This window comes from Anastrepha obliqua, chromosome 3 (assembly GCF_027943255.1).
Source record: "Anastrepha obliqua isolate idAnaObli1 chromosome 3, idAnaObli1_1.0, whole genome shotgun sequence".
Classification (NCBI taxonomy): Eukaryota; Metazoa; Arthropoda; class Insecta; order Diptera; family Tephritidae; genus Anastrepha; species Anastrepha obliqua.
Genome location: NC_072894.1, coordinates 44,756,344 through 44,773,720, shown reverse-complemented (window position 1 = coordinate 44,773,720; position 17,377 = coordinate 44,756,344). Strand labels below are relative to the sequence as shown.

The 17,377-nt window shown below is 37.3% G+C and overlaps 2 protein-coding genes across 2 annotated transcripts; one reads left to right on the top strand and one right to left on the bottom strand.

The window, feature by feature from the left end:
* The first annotated feature begins 11,374 nt into the window (after positions 1-11,374).
* LOC129241940 (uncharacterized) lies at positions 11,375-12,909 on the top strand. The gene has a single exon (XM_054878490.1). It carries the CDS (start codon positions 11,545-11,547, stop codon positions 12,907-12,909), a length of 1,365 nt encoding a protein of 454 aa, XP_054734465.1. The 5' UTR covers positions 11,375-11,544.
* Positions 12,910-16,123: 3,214 nt separating this feature from the next.
* Positions 16,124-17,123, bottom strand: LOC129241477 (uncharacterized). Its single transcript, XM_054877818.1, has one exon. The coding sequence runs from the start codon at positions 17,120-17,122 to the stop codon at positions 16,385-16,387; it is 738 nt and encodes a 245-aa protein (XP_054733793.1). The 5' UTR covers position 17,123; the 3' UTR covers positions 16,124-16,384.
* Positions 17,124-17,377: the final 254 nt, after the last annotated feature.

Below are 17,377 nucleotides of genomic sequence, written 5' to 3'. Positions count from 1 at the left end.
GGAAACGGCCCAATTTGTGAAATGAAAACTAATGGATCGTGATAACCCACCATCTCAGAAGGTTCATATTGTGATGAATTTTTTTCGTATTCACCGGATTTAGCCCCTTGTGACTTTTTCCAATTCCTATAACTTAAACTGTCTCCTCGCCGACGTCAATTTGAGTCTATAGAGGCCATTCAGAAGAATTTGCTGAAGGAGCGTTTAAAAGGAGGTGCTTTGATGATTGGACTGATCGTTGGGATATGTGTATGTATTGCTTCGAATGGAGCCTATTATGAAGGCGACAAAATAAATTTTGATGATTAAACAATTATTTTGCGTTTTGTTGAACAATTCTCGGCACTGTTTTGACAGAATCTACAGGGTGAACGATATGAAGTGTTACCTATTCAAAACATCATAACCTTTTTGTGTGAAATTAGTTTTTATTGATTTCAAAGATAAATTTTGTTCAAAAATGATTACAATTTTAACATATATTCACTTTGGCTCCATATGACCACCTTTTGCATTGACTATAGCCTCCAAATGGTCAAAAAATGAGTTACATGCTGCACGAATGTGATCTTGAGGTATTTTGGTCCATTCTCGTATAATCGCTTTCAGCGCATCCATACTGGCATATTTTTTAGTCCTCACCTTGCTCTCCAAAATGGGTCAGATGGAATAGTCCATCGGATTTGCGTCTGGCGAATTCGAAAGCCACTGTGTGTACGAAATGAAGTGTGGAACATGATTTTTTAACAATTCTTGGTTCACACGAGCTTTATGAGACGGTGCCGAGTCCTGTTGGAACGTCCATGGACTACGACCGAAATGTTTGCGTGTCCACGGCACTAAAGCAGCTTCTAAAATATTTTCCCGATAATAAGTCGCATTCACTTTGACACCAGGCTCGATAAAAACGATTGGAGAGCGTCCATCAGCGGTCACTGCGGCCCAAACCATTACTAGCGATGGGAAATTGCTTCGAGTGGCCATACGTAGGCTCAAATTCTCGGATGAGCGTTCGGTCAAGTAAACACGATCGTTTTGAGTGTTTATGAACTGCTCAATTGGGAAATTTTTTTCATCAGCAAACACAATGTTAGGAAATTCGCCACGTTCGTGCAAGCGCTGCAATTCCTTTGCTCTTTCGCTCCGAACTTTTTTTGCTGGGGTGAAAGATCGTGTGCTTTTTAGAACATGTATAGTAAGCCTCATTTTTCAATATGCGTCGAATGCTGTCTTGCGATATTTTCAGTTCTTTGGCCATTTTTCTTCCACTTCGACGTGGATTTCGTTCAAGTCGAGCCTTCACTTTCCGAACCACTTCCAGGGTTTTTGGTCCACCTCATTGTAACGTTTTATAGTGCGATACACAAACATTTTATTCACTTTGAGGTGACTGAGCTCACGAACAAGGCTGGTTGTGATTTTCCAGCCAAATATAATGCAATCACATTATTACGTTTGAGTTCCATCACAGAAAAAAAATCAACAAAACTGAGACGCAAATGCTTTTTATGGCTTATAAACAATATATTGAACTGTCATTAGAACAATTTTGACATTGATGTTATGAGCAGTTTTACAGATACAAGCAGTGTGAAGTTGGTAACACTTCATATCGTTCACCCTGTATATGGTGCAGTTCGATATGAATAAAAACATATTTCCAAATAAATCAACTAATTCTTTCGACCTGAGTAAGCTTTCGTTGTTTGAAATGTTTTGCAAATTTATATGAAAAAATCATTTGCTAATGTTTAATCTATGAGTTTAAACATATATACTTATATACTAATATATAATAAATACTAGGTTGTTCTATAAGCTCCGCGGTTCAATAGGAAAAACACAGTTTTATGGTTTGAAATACAGTTTATTATTCAGTGTGGTCTCTCTGAACATCAATACATTTCTTATAATGAGAATCCAATTTATGAACTCCATCCTTAAAGTGAGAATATGGAAGGGCTGCAAAATACGCAACTGTTTTGAATTTTCTTAGGTCTGGAAGCAGATGAAAGTCGCTACGGGCCAATGCTGGTGAATACGAATACGAACTCGTTTCGGAGCCGAATAAAAAATTGCGTAGCAAATGCCCAGAAAAATCGAACTTAAAATAATACTAAAATAGTAGCAAAGGGTATAAGGGGTTTTAATTGAAATATAAAAATATGCATACATTCATACAGATTTAATAGAAATCTAATAGAAAAAATCAGTTAACCATAAATAAATGGTTTTATTTCATGGTGTGTCGAATATTTTCACTGGTTGATTTTTCTCCTATTTAAAAAGGGATTATATAAAAAATATCCCAAAATTCTGGGGTCCAAATTTAGCGCTAATATTGGCAACCCTAATGTCTACCGCTATAGCTGAACGGGCTGAAGCATTACTACCATTCGGGAGTGCGTAGGTTCGAATCTTTATGCATGAAAAGGCTCCTCATAAAAAATCATCTGCCGTTGGGAGTCTGCTTAAAATTGTAGTTCCCTCCGTTTGTGAAGCAAGACACCGCCACAAATAGGAGCAGAAGTTTGTTTGGTTGAAACACATAACATAAGTGTAGGCACCAATTATTTACAATATTTATTTTTTTATGTCTACATACGCATGTATGTGGTAGTGTAAGCTAGTTTGCTGCGTTGAAGGGTTTTGAAAATTATCCGCCTAGATCACTCAACTAAAAACTCAATTTGCATATTAATATTTTCGTAGGCTGAATGTGCTGGGGCTTTTGGCCTATTTTTTCAATTTTTCTATTTCTCTATTTTTACTCCTCAGGTTTTTTCCGCCTTACAAATATACATATGTAGCTGTGTGCATACACACCTACGCTTACTCAGTATCAAAACTGTGCCCCAATTGGTTATACATATAAAAAAAAAGTGAAGCAGCCTCACTTGTCTTGTCTGCCTTTGCATGTTTGATTTTTGACATGATGACATACATACATGGATACATACATACCGTGTGTATGCTACTCACACTTGTTTATTGTTGTGTGCTCTGGTTTTACTACCTAACCATGAAATTTTGGGTATGCTTGTGTGTGTGTGTGTGTATATTTGTGGAAAACATGTGTTTTTCCTTATCCCTAAAGCCTTTTATGATTGTATACACTCACCGTGACTGGGGGAAACGTGTCTGCTTGCGTCCTCTTACGAACACATCCATCCGTATCTACATACATATTTACAAATTCAATTCTGCTTGTTTACCTTAAGTTGTACCTTTATTTAAGAGCTTCAAATGGTAAAATGATTTCTGGCACGCTTCAGTAAGGTGGCTCGCCTTGCTTGTCGAATTTTTTCATTTCCCCATTGCCTTGTTTGGGGACATACACCCACACATGCATATCAGATATGAGTGTGTAGTGATATTTTCATGGCACGCTATTCTGTTTTGTTTTTTGTTTATAGTAGCTATCATATGCAAGTATATCCATAAAACAAATTTCGGAAACAGCCTGCGCACAGTCAAACATACAAAGGTAAGACGCAGCAGGAGTACTTACCTGCATAACACGCTCACCAATCCCTTTGTTGGTATGCCTTTTTGATGAGCATAATATTGTGACATTATTGAGTAAATTTTGCCAATTGGGTTTTGTTTGCCTCGATACCAGCTACCTTGTTGCCGACTGGCGCAAACATAGTTACATATAAGTGCATATACAAATATGTGTCTTACATGTGTTTCAACTTATTTGCTCACTTATTTCACACAATGTATTCAATCTCGTTATAAGCTGTCGAAATGTATTCATAAGCTTGTCATAAATGACAAGGATGTAATTTTGATTTCTTCTTGGGAGATTATGAATTATTTATATTTATTTTATTTTAAGAGAAAATGGGGGTACGAGTACAAGGTGGCGCAAAATTAATCGCCCTATCGGAAGATTAGTAATTTTTGCAAATGGCGTTGTAGGACACTCATATTTAGTACAGACAGGCTATGGAGCACGTAAAGCCCAAATTAATTATTTTCTTTACTTAAAGCAATTTTGATTATTTAGTAAAAAAGTTATTGAAAACGAAAGTTCGAGGATTAATTTTGTGCCACCTTCTACATGCATACATATTTAAGTAAAGAAGCGACCATTGGCTAGTTTCTATTCAAAAAAGGTATATAAAAGACTATTTAATATTAGTCATTTAATGGTCTTTGCTTTATTAGAACGAGTAAACCCTCCGATGAGTTGTGACATTTAAATTCGCAGCTGCCCCTGGGAATGACACGACCGTAATAGCCCAGACAGACGGCTTTAATCGGGACTACCGGCGTTGTTGCGAAAAGCTCATTTGCTTATTGGATAGTTTTACTAGTAAAGTATGGAACGCAAGCAGCAAATACGGGTATTGGCTGCCCTGCTACTAAGAAATAATTATTTACTTTTATTTAAAAAATCTTAAATTGCAATTTCTCAAACTGCTCCGAAATATCAAAACAATTCATGAAATTTCGAAGATGTTAGTGCAAACTAGCATTGTGTCCAAAACGTCTCCGGAAAAAGAACGCGAAATCTTGGAAGATGGTGGTGTCCCTGGTGAGTGAATGATTTGTGGATTTTGGGTCCCACTACTCCTGCTCCTAGACCAAAAAGGTGGTTTTGATCCATCAATGTACCATTTTTATGAATCATCATTCAAACTTTTCTTTAATTTTTCGGAAATGTTGTCATCGAAAGTTCCCCTAATCCGCTTAAATTATGATAATTAATTCTAGTTGTCATTACGCATTAGCTGTACTTAATTAAGTCGTTAATTCCGATTAACGCCACTGTCTGTCTAAGCTATGACACCACTCGAGTGACCGAAAAAGCCCTTCGACGACCTATTTTGAGAGAGGGTCTATTAAATTAAGGGCTTAATATATAGGTGATACTCAATCGCTTCAAAATTGAAAACAAGAAGACCAATGAAACACCCAAACTACTATGTACATAAGTATTTTTATTAACAAAAAAGTCATTAGCTGTTAACTTCGGCAAATCTTTTAAATTTAACACACATATTGTGTTCTTAAAAAATATACTCATAATCGCGGGTTTTTCATTTAGCCATTTGATCTGAAATTCCTTCTGGCTTGGATGGAAAGCGAAACAAGACCATTAAGTTTTCCTGTATTCTCCTGGTATTTCCCTCACTTCAATGTGCACGAAACCGAAAAAATTGGAGGTACATTATGCAGCAGGCGAGTACCCAACCAGTGTTGGCCAGCTAACAACGATGATGACAAACCTTGCGATATGGTGATTAATTTTTAATTTGTATTTGTATAATACCCACATTGCCGCCAACCAGTGGAAGTGTTCAAGATCAAAACTTTGTGCACGATGCTCCAATTTATGGAAAAGGTTTGTGCAATAGTCGTGTATTTCTGCCATGAAAAAAACTGTTCATAAACATCCATTTGCCGTTCAGAGGTGGCAAAAAGCTGTTGGTGCCTCCATTTATGGAAAAAGATCAAGACGCACACCCCAAATAGGAGGAGGAGCTCGGCCAAATACCCAAAAACGGTGTGAGCGCCAAGTATACACAACAGTCAACGTCAAAAGATAGTGTACACCATATATTGTTAAGTTTTTACTGTTTGTTTATTTATTTTGTAATTCCAATTATTTTTAGGAAAATATAGTTCAATTACAACAACTATCATATAAAGCCCAGTTTCGAGCTTTGTATAAATTTAAAAAAAATCGACAAATTTTCATAAAAATTGCAAACTTTTTAATCAGATTTTATGGAAAACTTCCAGGTACACAGTTTTGTAGCCCACTAAATTTTGGTATAATAAAGTGCAAGTTGCGTTACTTTTTTACAATATTTCTGCTGATGGTGTCTTGTTGTTGCTGTTGGGTGCTTTCTTTATATAAAAAAAAACGTTGAGTAGGCTTTAAATAGAGAATATGTACAATACCGCGACCAAACAAATTCTATATATGAATATTTTGTCTTAGAACAAATCATTATGTTCTTCCTCAGCACCCAAGATGGGGTCCGGTTACTTGAAATTATGCAGATATCGATGTTGTTTTGTTCTCCTTCGAAGAACGGTTGCCTCTGCACCCTTTTTTACATGTATTATCTCGTATTTCGGATCTTCCACAGTCGAGAACGACGAACGATGAATATACGCACTAGCAAAGGCTCGCTTGCTCCAATGAACTTCAGGTAGTTATAAGGTACGATTCAGCCATGGATACGACAGGTTACGATTGCTAGCATAGCCAAACTATGCAGTTTTGTACAAAGTTTGGAGCTTTGACTTGTCGGTCCTTAGCTCCAGGGCGATGCTGCGACTACTAACATGCCGGTCAACTTCGATAATTTCTGTGATTTTATCGACGTTTTCGACATTACCGGCATTTTCTTTAACATGAAAAATGCCTGAAAACAATCGACGAAACCAAAATTGCACGTAATTAACTGTTAGAGTGTCGACACCATAAACACCATTTACAATTTCACGACCTGACTTGCATTTTCGTCTTTATCAAAGAAATACTGTAAAATGTTCCGAATTTCGTTAACTTCTATTATTAACACTCTGCAACTCAAAACGGAATGAAATAAATAATAACCAGCACACTAATTTTTAAGTGTGAAATGTCACCTTGACAACGAGCATACACTTTAAATTGTTTGATCGATACTTTACGAGATATCAATCACTTTTTTTCTCTAAACTAATACTATTTTTAGATCATTACACCGAATTTTACTAGTTTTTAAAATAATTTGCAAAATAGTTATAATATAATACATTTTACATTTAAAAAATGTGAATTAAGGAAAGTTTAGTGAAAAATCGTAAATTCAAATCTTTATCAAGCAGTCATTTTTAAATGGCACGCCTTGGCTGAAATTTTAGTGGTGATTTTTATTAATTAATTTACAAATCTTCCAATTCGCGGTGTGCGTCTTAATGTGGTCCTACAAATAGACGGGCCTCCTATTTTATGCCGCTTATGAATGCAGTTAAAAGTTTGCCATTGCTGAGGTTGACCTCTCTCGTTGCTTTTTCTATCGTTTGGTGTGCTATGCCCACACTAGGTTTCAAGCCATGGACCTATCGAATGTTAGTTACGCACTAAGCATTCAGCTACAGCGTCCGCAGATATGCATACTCTTACATAAAAAAACTGAAACCGACACGGAACACAAAAGTATAACTTTTATTTTTTAACGACACATTTTTACAGCTCAATAATTCATTGCATATTTTCACTTTGCACTTTATTTAGCGGGTTTTTTACTATCATATTTGTGTGAAATGTTGTACAAACCACTTCTACTCTTCTTAACGTCAACGACTTTGTTTGAGTTGAGTTTTTACGCTAAGAATTTAAGCATAAGCATTGTTTTTAGCCACAGTTAGCGAATAAACAAAAGGAAAAATAAAATAAAAAAGGTAAGTAATTAGGACGTCGAGAATTTCGCTTTCGAGAAATAAAACTAACTTGTATATTAAAGTTGTATTAAAGTTGTAGCAGAGACTTTAATTTCCGTCATTCAAGAACTTTAGATAATAAAACGCGGCATAAACATTCATGCATTGGCACTTTGTTCTTCTCTTTGTATTTATTACCGTGTATTACTTGTATGCCCGCTTGAAGAATAATGCTGTTGTGAACCTGCGGCTAATGGCTTTGTTTGATGTTTATGGAAACTTTAATCGTCTGGCATCAAACATCAAATGCCCGGTAGGAAATAATTAATTAGCAGTGGGAAAGGAACTGGTAATAAAGAAAATGGTAAATTTTCCAACTTTCTCGTTTATTGCAATTATTGAAATGGCTAGAATTTGAAAATAATTAGTAAATTATTTCATAGTAATTACTGTTTATTAGACGGGATACTTTTGGTGAAGCAAATAAAAAATTCTTAAAACTAAAAAATTCTAAAATTCTAAACATGTGAATTTTTTGGTATCACCGTTGCTGAGTGGGTTTGTGTGTGATAACCAATCGGATGCTCTGGGTCGCAAGCCCACTGCGAGCATGAAACACCAAGCGATGTATTTCTGTTGAAAATAAACCATCTGATCGTTGGAGGTAGCATTCCTTCTTTTGTAAGGTAACATAAATAGGCACATTACAAATTGAAGGAGGAGCTCGGCCAAATACCCAACAAATTAAGTTTCCAGTGATATACACGGGTTAAACATGTTCAAAAGTCAGTCAATATTCAAACCTTATTTGGAAAAGTAATACGAGTAAGTATGAATAGAAACGAAAATATAAAATTTCTCGGATTATATATTTTTCAAGAGAGAAACTGACTTAAGAGTAAATTAAAAAAATGTATGCTTGAGTATTTTTGAAGAAATTACGAATTTTAGTAAAATCTGTGTCTAAAAAATTAAAACTCTGAAAATTATGAAGGGCACACGTGCGATGGGGTATAGTGGGGTATGTAGTTAAAGTTACGTGATTACATTCGATCCCGACTCTTGTATCCACGTTCGTATACCCAGCAAATTGGTTTGCCCAATGTGTGAGATGCGGTAGCCAACCCGTGTAGTGCCATAGATCATGGTAGAAAGAGAGGGAACTTTACGGATCTTACTACGATACATTTAACACTATACTAAATTAAGCAACGTCTGTCTACCAGAAGTTGTGGCTGCAAGCGGGAAAATGTTTTAAGGACTATGATCTGAAGGCTTGCACCTGGTATGTCCGGTCCCTTAGTACGGAATGTGCCTCTGCTAGGCTGGTTGATATCGTCTTTCAAGAAATGCGATGGACGGGACAAAGAAAAATTACTCTGACTACGATGTCTACCACAGTTATTACATAGAGGAGCGCAAATTTGGTGTCAGGTTTTTCGAACGTCCTGTCGTTCGCTCCGGTGGACAAATGTCTCACTATAATCCCCATCAAAGCGAGATTCTTCAACATCAGCCATGACAAAGGTACTACAGAATTTAACGATAATCATCTTTGCGGTGCTTGATCGATCATTGAAACATGAATCAGACCGTTTCATCAGAGAAATGCACTCATCTGTCCTGCCGAGGGGCGATCGCTATAGAAAAAAATTCACGTGTTCTTATTCATGTCAAATGTTTAATGTTCAGTTCAGTTACACCTTTGTTTAAAGACAGGCTCAATAATTTTTATCAGTTCCCACACCTTGGTGGTAACTCCATACTTAGCTCGATTAATGCCTTCTCTATCTGAACGAAAATGTTAATCGTTTTGCATAAAAATCTAATTAGATTATTTTTTAGTATCGAAATACCTTTAGAAATACAGTGCCAAATCACAGCTTGCTTGATGAAGTCGTTATTGTTATTGTTATTGTTATTGTTATTGTTATTGTTATATATGTATGTGCGAGTATTATTTCTATGCAGTTTAGTCCACAATAAAGCTATGGTCCCACGACACGTAATTTGCTCGCGAAGTTATTCGCGAATCCGTCATAGAGGGAAACTGCTGGGCTGATGAGCTGGCTAGACAGGGAACTTTGGAGGCGGTTTCGTCGCAAAATGAGAGGATTGAGGTTCCCTTAAGAACCTGTGGTCTACTACTGGAAAAATTGACCTCGACTCAACTCAGCGAGCGCTGGGCTAGTGCGCAAACGTGGAGGTCGCGTGATCCTTCTGGCCATGGGTAGATCGGGGATTCTCGAGGGAACTCCTAAGGCTAACAAAGCCCCAGCTCTCGAATTTAGTGGGTGTCCTTACCGGACATTTTCCGTTAGGTGTTCATGCGGTGAGATTTGGGATTGCCTCAAGTCCGTTCTGCAGAAGCTGTCTTGAGGACGAGGTGGACTCATCTCAACACCTTCTTCTCAGCTGCCCTGCTCTCGTCTGGCAAAGATTTAGACATCTGGGCTCTAATTTTTTTGCTAAACATGCGGATATAGCGGGTCTAAATCTGGTGAAGTTGATCAGTAGCTTGTTGCGGCTAATTAGAAGCGTAAATCAGCCACCGTCGGCGTCATCGTAAATGCATGGATATCATCGTCTCTAATCCCAAGGCTCCCTCTTCTTTCCCCTCTCCTTTCTTCTCTCAAGTGTATGGTATCACAACGGGCGAATTTTTGAATATTTGTCCAAGTGTGCCCCAAGCTAGAACAGCCATTTACCTAACCTAACCTATTCGCGAATCACTGTGTTTCCACAACGCATTCGTAATTTACTTTGGCAGTTACCCTTGTTCTTGTATATTGATTTTTATTTAAAAGAAAGTTTATCAGCGCACCGGAAATCTGTCTTTCTTCGATACCCAAGCATAAACTTTTCAAAGGATTTACTTTCTCTCAGGTTAAACATTCTTTGATTAATGATATCTTCATACTACTTAGAAGAGCCAGTTGCTGGTCTTCTTGGGGGTGTCTGAAGATATATAGTTTAGATTCCTCCGTTCCTCCTCGTCATAATCATTTTTTTAAGAGTTTCCCTTTCCATTGTTGCATTTTTCCATTGTTATTATTCAATGTTGGCTTGTTTCTGTGCTTTGGTTTACTCTTTCCCCTGACAGGTAATTTTGACAAATTTTCGCTTAAATTAGAGTAGAGAACGATTCGTTCGTAATTTAGAAGGAAATTGTGACCGAATTGCGTAATTAATTATTCAGGTAATTCGCTCTCAAAATTTTGTATGGTGAGTTACTATTTGTGAGTTACTATTTGAGAAGTGAGCGGGCGCAAGTGAATGAGAGAGCGAATTTTATACCATGGGCACATATCATAAGGGATATATAACTTTGGTTAGCATTTTATAAGCCGAAGTTCCAGCCGAATCCTATCGGTTCGAATGTTCTTGCATGAACATCAAAAAGAAAAAGTTTTTTCTAATAGCGGTCGCCCCTAGGCAGGCAATGGCAAACCTTCGAGTGTATTTCTGCCTTGAAAAAAGCTCCTCATAAAAACCATTTCCGTTCGAAGTCGGCTTAAAACTGTAGGTCCCACCATTTGTGGAACAATTTCAACAAAATGTGCGCGCCAATTATATATTTTTAGTATTTCCTGCCATAAAATTCCCTACTGGGGTACTTTTTTTTTGATAGCCAGTCTGCCTTTTGCAAACCAAAAACAAAGGCAAGGAAAAAAAGAAGTAAGAAATAATATCAGAACATGTCTTCAAATAAAAATATTTACATAGAAAACTTTTCACTTTTAAAATCACAGCTTAAGCTGCAATGGACACAAACAGGTAGAACTATCAGCTAACTAATAGTTTAGTAGTGAGTTGGTCATCAAGCACAAGCCACGGTGTAAGTGTAAAGTGGTAAATACGCTTAACGTACATACACACAGCTATTTGTACATGTATATACGTATATGTATAGAACTTGTATGCCGGCACTGGTAAGCATGGCAACTGAAAATTTAAATTCAGTCCAATTTCGGCGGTGAACCGCAAAAGTAATAGTAGGAAGTAAAAAAACTCTGAAATGTCCTACAAATTGAAGTGTTAAGAAGTCTCGGAAAAGCTAAGATGAATGAAGTGCTGTTAAACAAATTGGCGTAAAAAAGTTTTTGAATATTTCTACAAAGTTTACTCCGAACTTGAATAAAGTTTTTCAGGATGCAGATGAAGAGTTTCGTAATTTTGCTGCATATATTGATGTTGCACGCCTATGGGATGAGGCATATGATAAATATTCATAGTTTGAAGGAGCAACCAGGCCGCGAAGTTGAAAAAACCCCAGAGGTGAATAAAATCGTGGCAGCGGAAGAAAAGGGTACAACCATCGAAAGTGAAAATATGCATAACTTACGAGATTTAAGTGCCAACGCGACAGAGCTAATCGTTACAATAGCTTCCAATACTAACGAAAGAGCGCTACACTTCGCTAAACCAGGAAAGTCGCCAGGTTTAGCGATCAAGTCTACACGGCCAAGCACACTTTTCGGAACTGAGGCGAAACCGTTTAATATACTCAATCAATTGAAATTGGATGAAATACGTGATGCTCAGACAGAGTTGTTGTCCAATCCAGGACGCATAAAGGCGCTTAAAAAGAAGAAAAAGAAAAAGAAGAAGAAGCGGAAGAAAAATAAGAAAAAGCAAAAGCCCATTGGCGAAGAGGCCACGATTTTCTATACTCAACTCACCACAAAGAAACCTCATTATTACTATCACAAATTGACGACTACAAAAGTGCCAAAGAAAATCAAGTACATTGTGCGCAAGAAGAATGTTTTGAAGAAGAAAAAGAAAGAATATCTAAATCACTTGAAACATGTGTTCTACCCGTTTATCAAGTTTGTCGCCTTTTTTACGGTACTCAATCCATTCACATTAAAAGTTTTTATATTTGCACTCATTTCGCCAGTGGTTTTTGGATTTTTAGGTTTTATGGCGCTAAGTTTTATGGTAAAACCGGCACTTCATCTCATTTTTGATGTCAAAAAGCGTGTAGACATTATCAAACACAAGAAATGGCTCGCGAAAAAGCGACGTGAACGTTGGCGTTACGGTCGACGTCCGATCACTATACACAAACACTATTACAAGAATGTGGTTGTGCCGCGGCCACCAAAACCGAAGCCGCCCAGTTGGCCTGAGTGGGTGCATGGCGATCAAATTGATTTTAGCACAAAGCTTCAAGCCAAGTCTATGCCAAAGGAGCTCTATAGACGTCACCAACATCGTAAGCACTTTAGACCCGCAAACCATCATTTCAATCCGATATTGCCAGAGGTTGAAGATGAAATTGAAGATTGGCCCTATGGATCCTCGCGATTTGATAACTTCAATGGCAAAAAACCACTGAGAAACGTAGACCAGCGATTACCATCAGCAATGGGGTATACGTTTAAGCGCCCGCACCTACCTATTGTAAAACCTGGGAATATTGGACCATCGCGCTTCCAAAACAAGCATCCAAAGACTTCAGTGCCTAGTGTATCAGCTGAGTATGAGGATGCCCCATTTACATTGTTATAAGCTTCTAAACAAATAAAAAAATTGTATTTTGATTGATAGTGTCCCACCGAATTTAAATGTTGTTTCAAAAGACATAAATAAACGTTAATTCCTATGAGTTTTATGTACTTATATTTACGAGGTGTGGCTGTTAAATGAAGTGGCTGATTCTTTGAAACACTTTATTCTGATTTCATATATGTATATTTACTTGTTATTACCTTCTACGTGGAGAAGCCCGCATCTTTATAACGTTCCATGTTAACCGTTCATTGTTCGAAACAGTGCAGGAATTTTCTTCTTTTTTCCTTTTTTCAGGACGTGTGTCGCTTTGCCGCTCACGGAGTCAAATGTTTTTCTTTTTAATACGGATATTAACTTAGGAAACAGATAGGGTAAGGTCGGTCAAAACTTCGGGATGCTATACAAGGAGAGAAATCTCTTGACTGAGTCACTGACTGGTTTCTCCAAAAATCGGCTCGCGTTTTTTCTAATTATCTACTAATAATATGTAGACTACCCAATAATTACTAATAAATACTAATATACTAATAATGATTGTTGGCTACTAATTTCTCCAACAAACCATGTGAAAAGCGATTGTCTATGCATTCTTAGCGCCAAAGAAATACAACTCTAATTCGAACTGAGGCTGTAGTGATTTGTTGATACTGTTATTAGCCACAGTATACTGATTTGTAGACGAGTGATACTCTTTATATATACAGCCTGTGTCAGAAGAAAATAACCGGCTTTTTTCTTGTAACTTCAAGATATATTTCGTTCTGCTGTTTGCTGCGTAATAGTTCCACTCAAGGGGTGCAACCCCAGTGCTAACTCAGGTTAGTGTTGTTCGAAACTTTCCCGTAAACGCAACCAAACAAAAATGAGTGAGAAGTACGCGAAGCATTTTGAGGCGCTATTTTTATGCACACATTCGAAAAGGCCGAAATTAACTTACGCCGCGGCTGCAAAAGCAACTAAAAATCAAAAAAGTTTGTTGTGATATAGAATCAGCCGTATAAGGTGTATGCCCACTAAAGGAGGCGAACATATTCTACCGTCTTATAACATCAAAACCACTGCTCTGAGAAAAACACATTGAAAAACAAGAAAACAAGAAAATGGCGTCACACTATTGGACTGATCTTCCCAGTCCCCAGACGCCAACCACATTGAAAATGTGTGGGGAACTATGAAAATGCATCTTGCCGGACAGCTAGTCCGTGATTTAAAGGAACTCTTGCGTCAAGTTTATAAAATCTGGTCCTGTTTGTCGACGAGCTACGCAGAAAATCTGGTTCAAAGCATGAAGATGATGCCAGACTATACTCGACAACGATGAAGATTACACGGCTTATTAAGTAAGCGGTTCCTTAGACAGACTGTATATTAAAAAATAAATAAATAATTGGCGCGTACACTTCTGTTAGGTGTTTGGCCGAGCTCCTCCTCCTATTTGTGGTGTGCGTCTTGATGTTGTTCCACAATTGGAGGGACCTACAGTTTCAAGCCGACTCCGAACGGCAGATATTTTTATGAGGAGCTTTTTCATGGCAGAAATACACTCGAAGGTTTGCCATTGCCTGCCGCGACCGCTATTAGAAAAATGTTTTTATTAATTTTGCTTTCACCGAGACTCGAACCAACGTTCTCTCTGTGAATTCTGAATTGTAATCACGCATCCACCCATTCGGCTACGGCGGCCGACTGTATATTAGGTTGGGGAATAAGTTCGTAGCACTTTTACCGAAGACTTATTTAAACGGGAAACAATAATTATATCAATAAGCTAATCAATTATATATTAACCGTTGCTGTTTACAACCTCTTCCCACCTCTCGACCAATTTGTTGATGCCGTTCCGTCAAAAATCGCCTGATCTGGTGTCAAAGAAGCTGTTGATTCAGTTTTTAAGGTCCTCTTTGTTATCGAAGGTAACGCCCTTCATATGGTTTGACAGGGCGCGGAAAAGATAGGAATCGGTCGATGCAAGGTCCGAAGAATACGGCGGATGCTGACGGGGCTCCCATTCGAGCTCTTGGAGTGCGGCTTGTGCAACATCGGGCCTATAATTGGCGCTATGTTCGGCGTTTGGCCAAGCTCCTCCTTCAATTTGTGGTGTGCGTGTACAGGGTTGGCCATATTAAACTGACCCATTGAGTAACCCTATAACTTTTTACTGTAATTTGAAATCTAAGGTTTACGTCAACAAGCCAAAGACACTAGGCGCACTTAAGGCCAATATCCGACGGGAAATAGCCGCCATATCGGCCGAAACGCTGGCCAAAACTATCGAAAACGCCGAAAAACGGGCACATTACGCTATACGAGCTAAGGGCGACCTCTTGCGCGATATCATATTCAAAAAGTGATGTAAACGAATCTCCTTGAACTAAATTAAATGTTTTTCACAATGAAACACAAAAAAATGTTTCTTTTTCCATATTTTTTTAATAATCACATGGGTAAGTTTAAGATGGCCAACCCTGTACATATCCAAATACGTGCTAAGGGCGACCACTTGCGCGATATCATATTCAAAAAGTGATGTAAACGAATCTCCTTGAACTAAATTAAATGTTTTTCACAATGAAACACAAAAAAATGTTTCTTTTTCCATATTTTTTTAATAATCACATGAGTCAGTTTAATATGGCCAACCCTGTATATGTTTTCCTCAAACGATTGTTTATGAGGAGGCTTTTCATGCCAGGTATATAGAAAAAAAGCTGTTCCTATTATATGGTGTTGCATGCACGAGGATTCGAATATGTGCACTTCCGAATGATAGTCACGCACCAATCCATTCGGCTATGGTGGCCGCACGCCAGGCCTTGACCAATTGAGACTGGTCTCCAATTATCGCTTGAAGATATCAAGAGCTGACTGCTGACGCTATTCAATAGAGTTCTGCATTGATTTATCTATCCCGATCAATCCTGCAGTCGTCATTGTAGAAGTGGTGGAATCAGATAGATATGCTTAATACCCACTTTCTATTTGAATTCTGCTGCCTGTCTGTTATTAACAGGTTAAAAAGTGATAATCTTACCATGCCCCACCATACTTTCCTTACTTAAAATGCAAGTGTATTAGTTGAAGATCAACATCAAAGTATAAATGGTATGACGTAATTTATACTTCGAATAATATTTTTCAAGTAGTAACTTATGTCAGCAAAATTAAATAATAAAACCATTAAATAGCAGCCTTAAAAATAATACACCATAAATTTGTCGTTAAACATATCTTCACACACAAATTTGGTAAATATAGATTTTATTATTGCAATTTTTCCAATTTTGCCAAAAAAAAAAATTATGAATTATCTGGCGCAGTTGGTTTTTGTTTTGTGTGCTGCCATTATCATATCGAAATGGCGGCATAATAAAATATATAATCATAAATAAAACCCTATCAAACGAGCAGATTTGTATATGGTCCAAACAAACCGCAACTTAACTTAAATGAAAAAAGCTTGACACAAATCGCTTTAGGGATTCACCAATGACTTGATTAGCTCATCATCTGCTGAGATATCCATGTGATTGAAACGTGAACGACGTATCAGACGTTCTTCGTCGTCCATCAGTCCATATACCTCTTCAATCGGTAGTGACACTTCGATCTCATTGGGGGTCAATAATTTACGTGCGTCCTTACGGAAATTATCAATCGTCTTACGCATATCCTCATGTGCCAAAATGAAGCTCTTCAGTGAGGCAATTTCATTCTCTTTGGCGCAACGCAAACATTTCGATTCAATTTTGTCAATATCTGCGATTAGACGAATGAATAGAAAGTCGGCATAACGTTTCTTCACTTCCAGCTGTGAGAGTTCATCGAACCATGTGAACGAACGCGTATTCATGATAATGATGAAGGCTAGAAAAATTACTTTGATGAGTACAACAATCAAAATGAGTACGAGTGCAAAATGCTCCAGTTCATTGTAGCAGAAATCGAGCAGGTCCTTCCAGTAAATGAGATCACGGCTATTGTGCTTGAGTTCGTAGTGCAAAAAGCCGATGAAAACCACCGTAAAAACGGAAACGAACCAAATGTACGGGTAGTGTTCTTGAAAAAATTGATGCAGCTTTTGGCATAACTTTCGAACTGTGAGCATGTTTAATAACTTTTTAATGAACAAATTTATATTATTTTTTTCGGAAATAATTGTTTCTGAAATTTTGTACATAGTTAATTTTGACAAGAACGTTTCTATTTTCATTTTTATTTATATGATTTAGCTTGTGACATTGATACATTTTTTGGTTAAGTTGCAGAACTTTAAGTAAAGGAAATGTAAAAATATTTATACAAGGTGGCGATAATTCATCTTTCAATTTCGTTTTCGAATAAGTTTTTTACTAAATAAAAAAATAATGTTTTTGGGTGATGGACACCTTTATTTTATATGTAATATAAAACAGCTAATAACTTTTATTGTAGAAAGGATAAAATCCTAAATAAACGATGAAGAAGA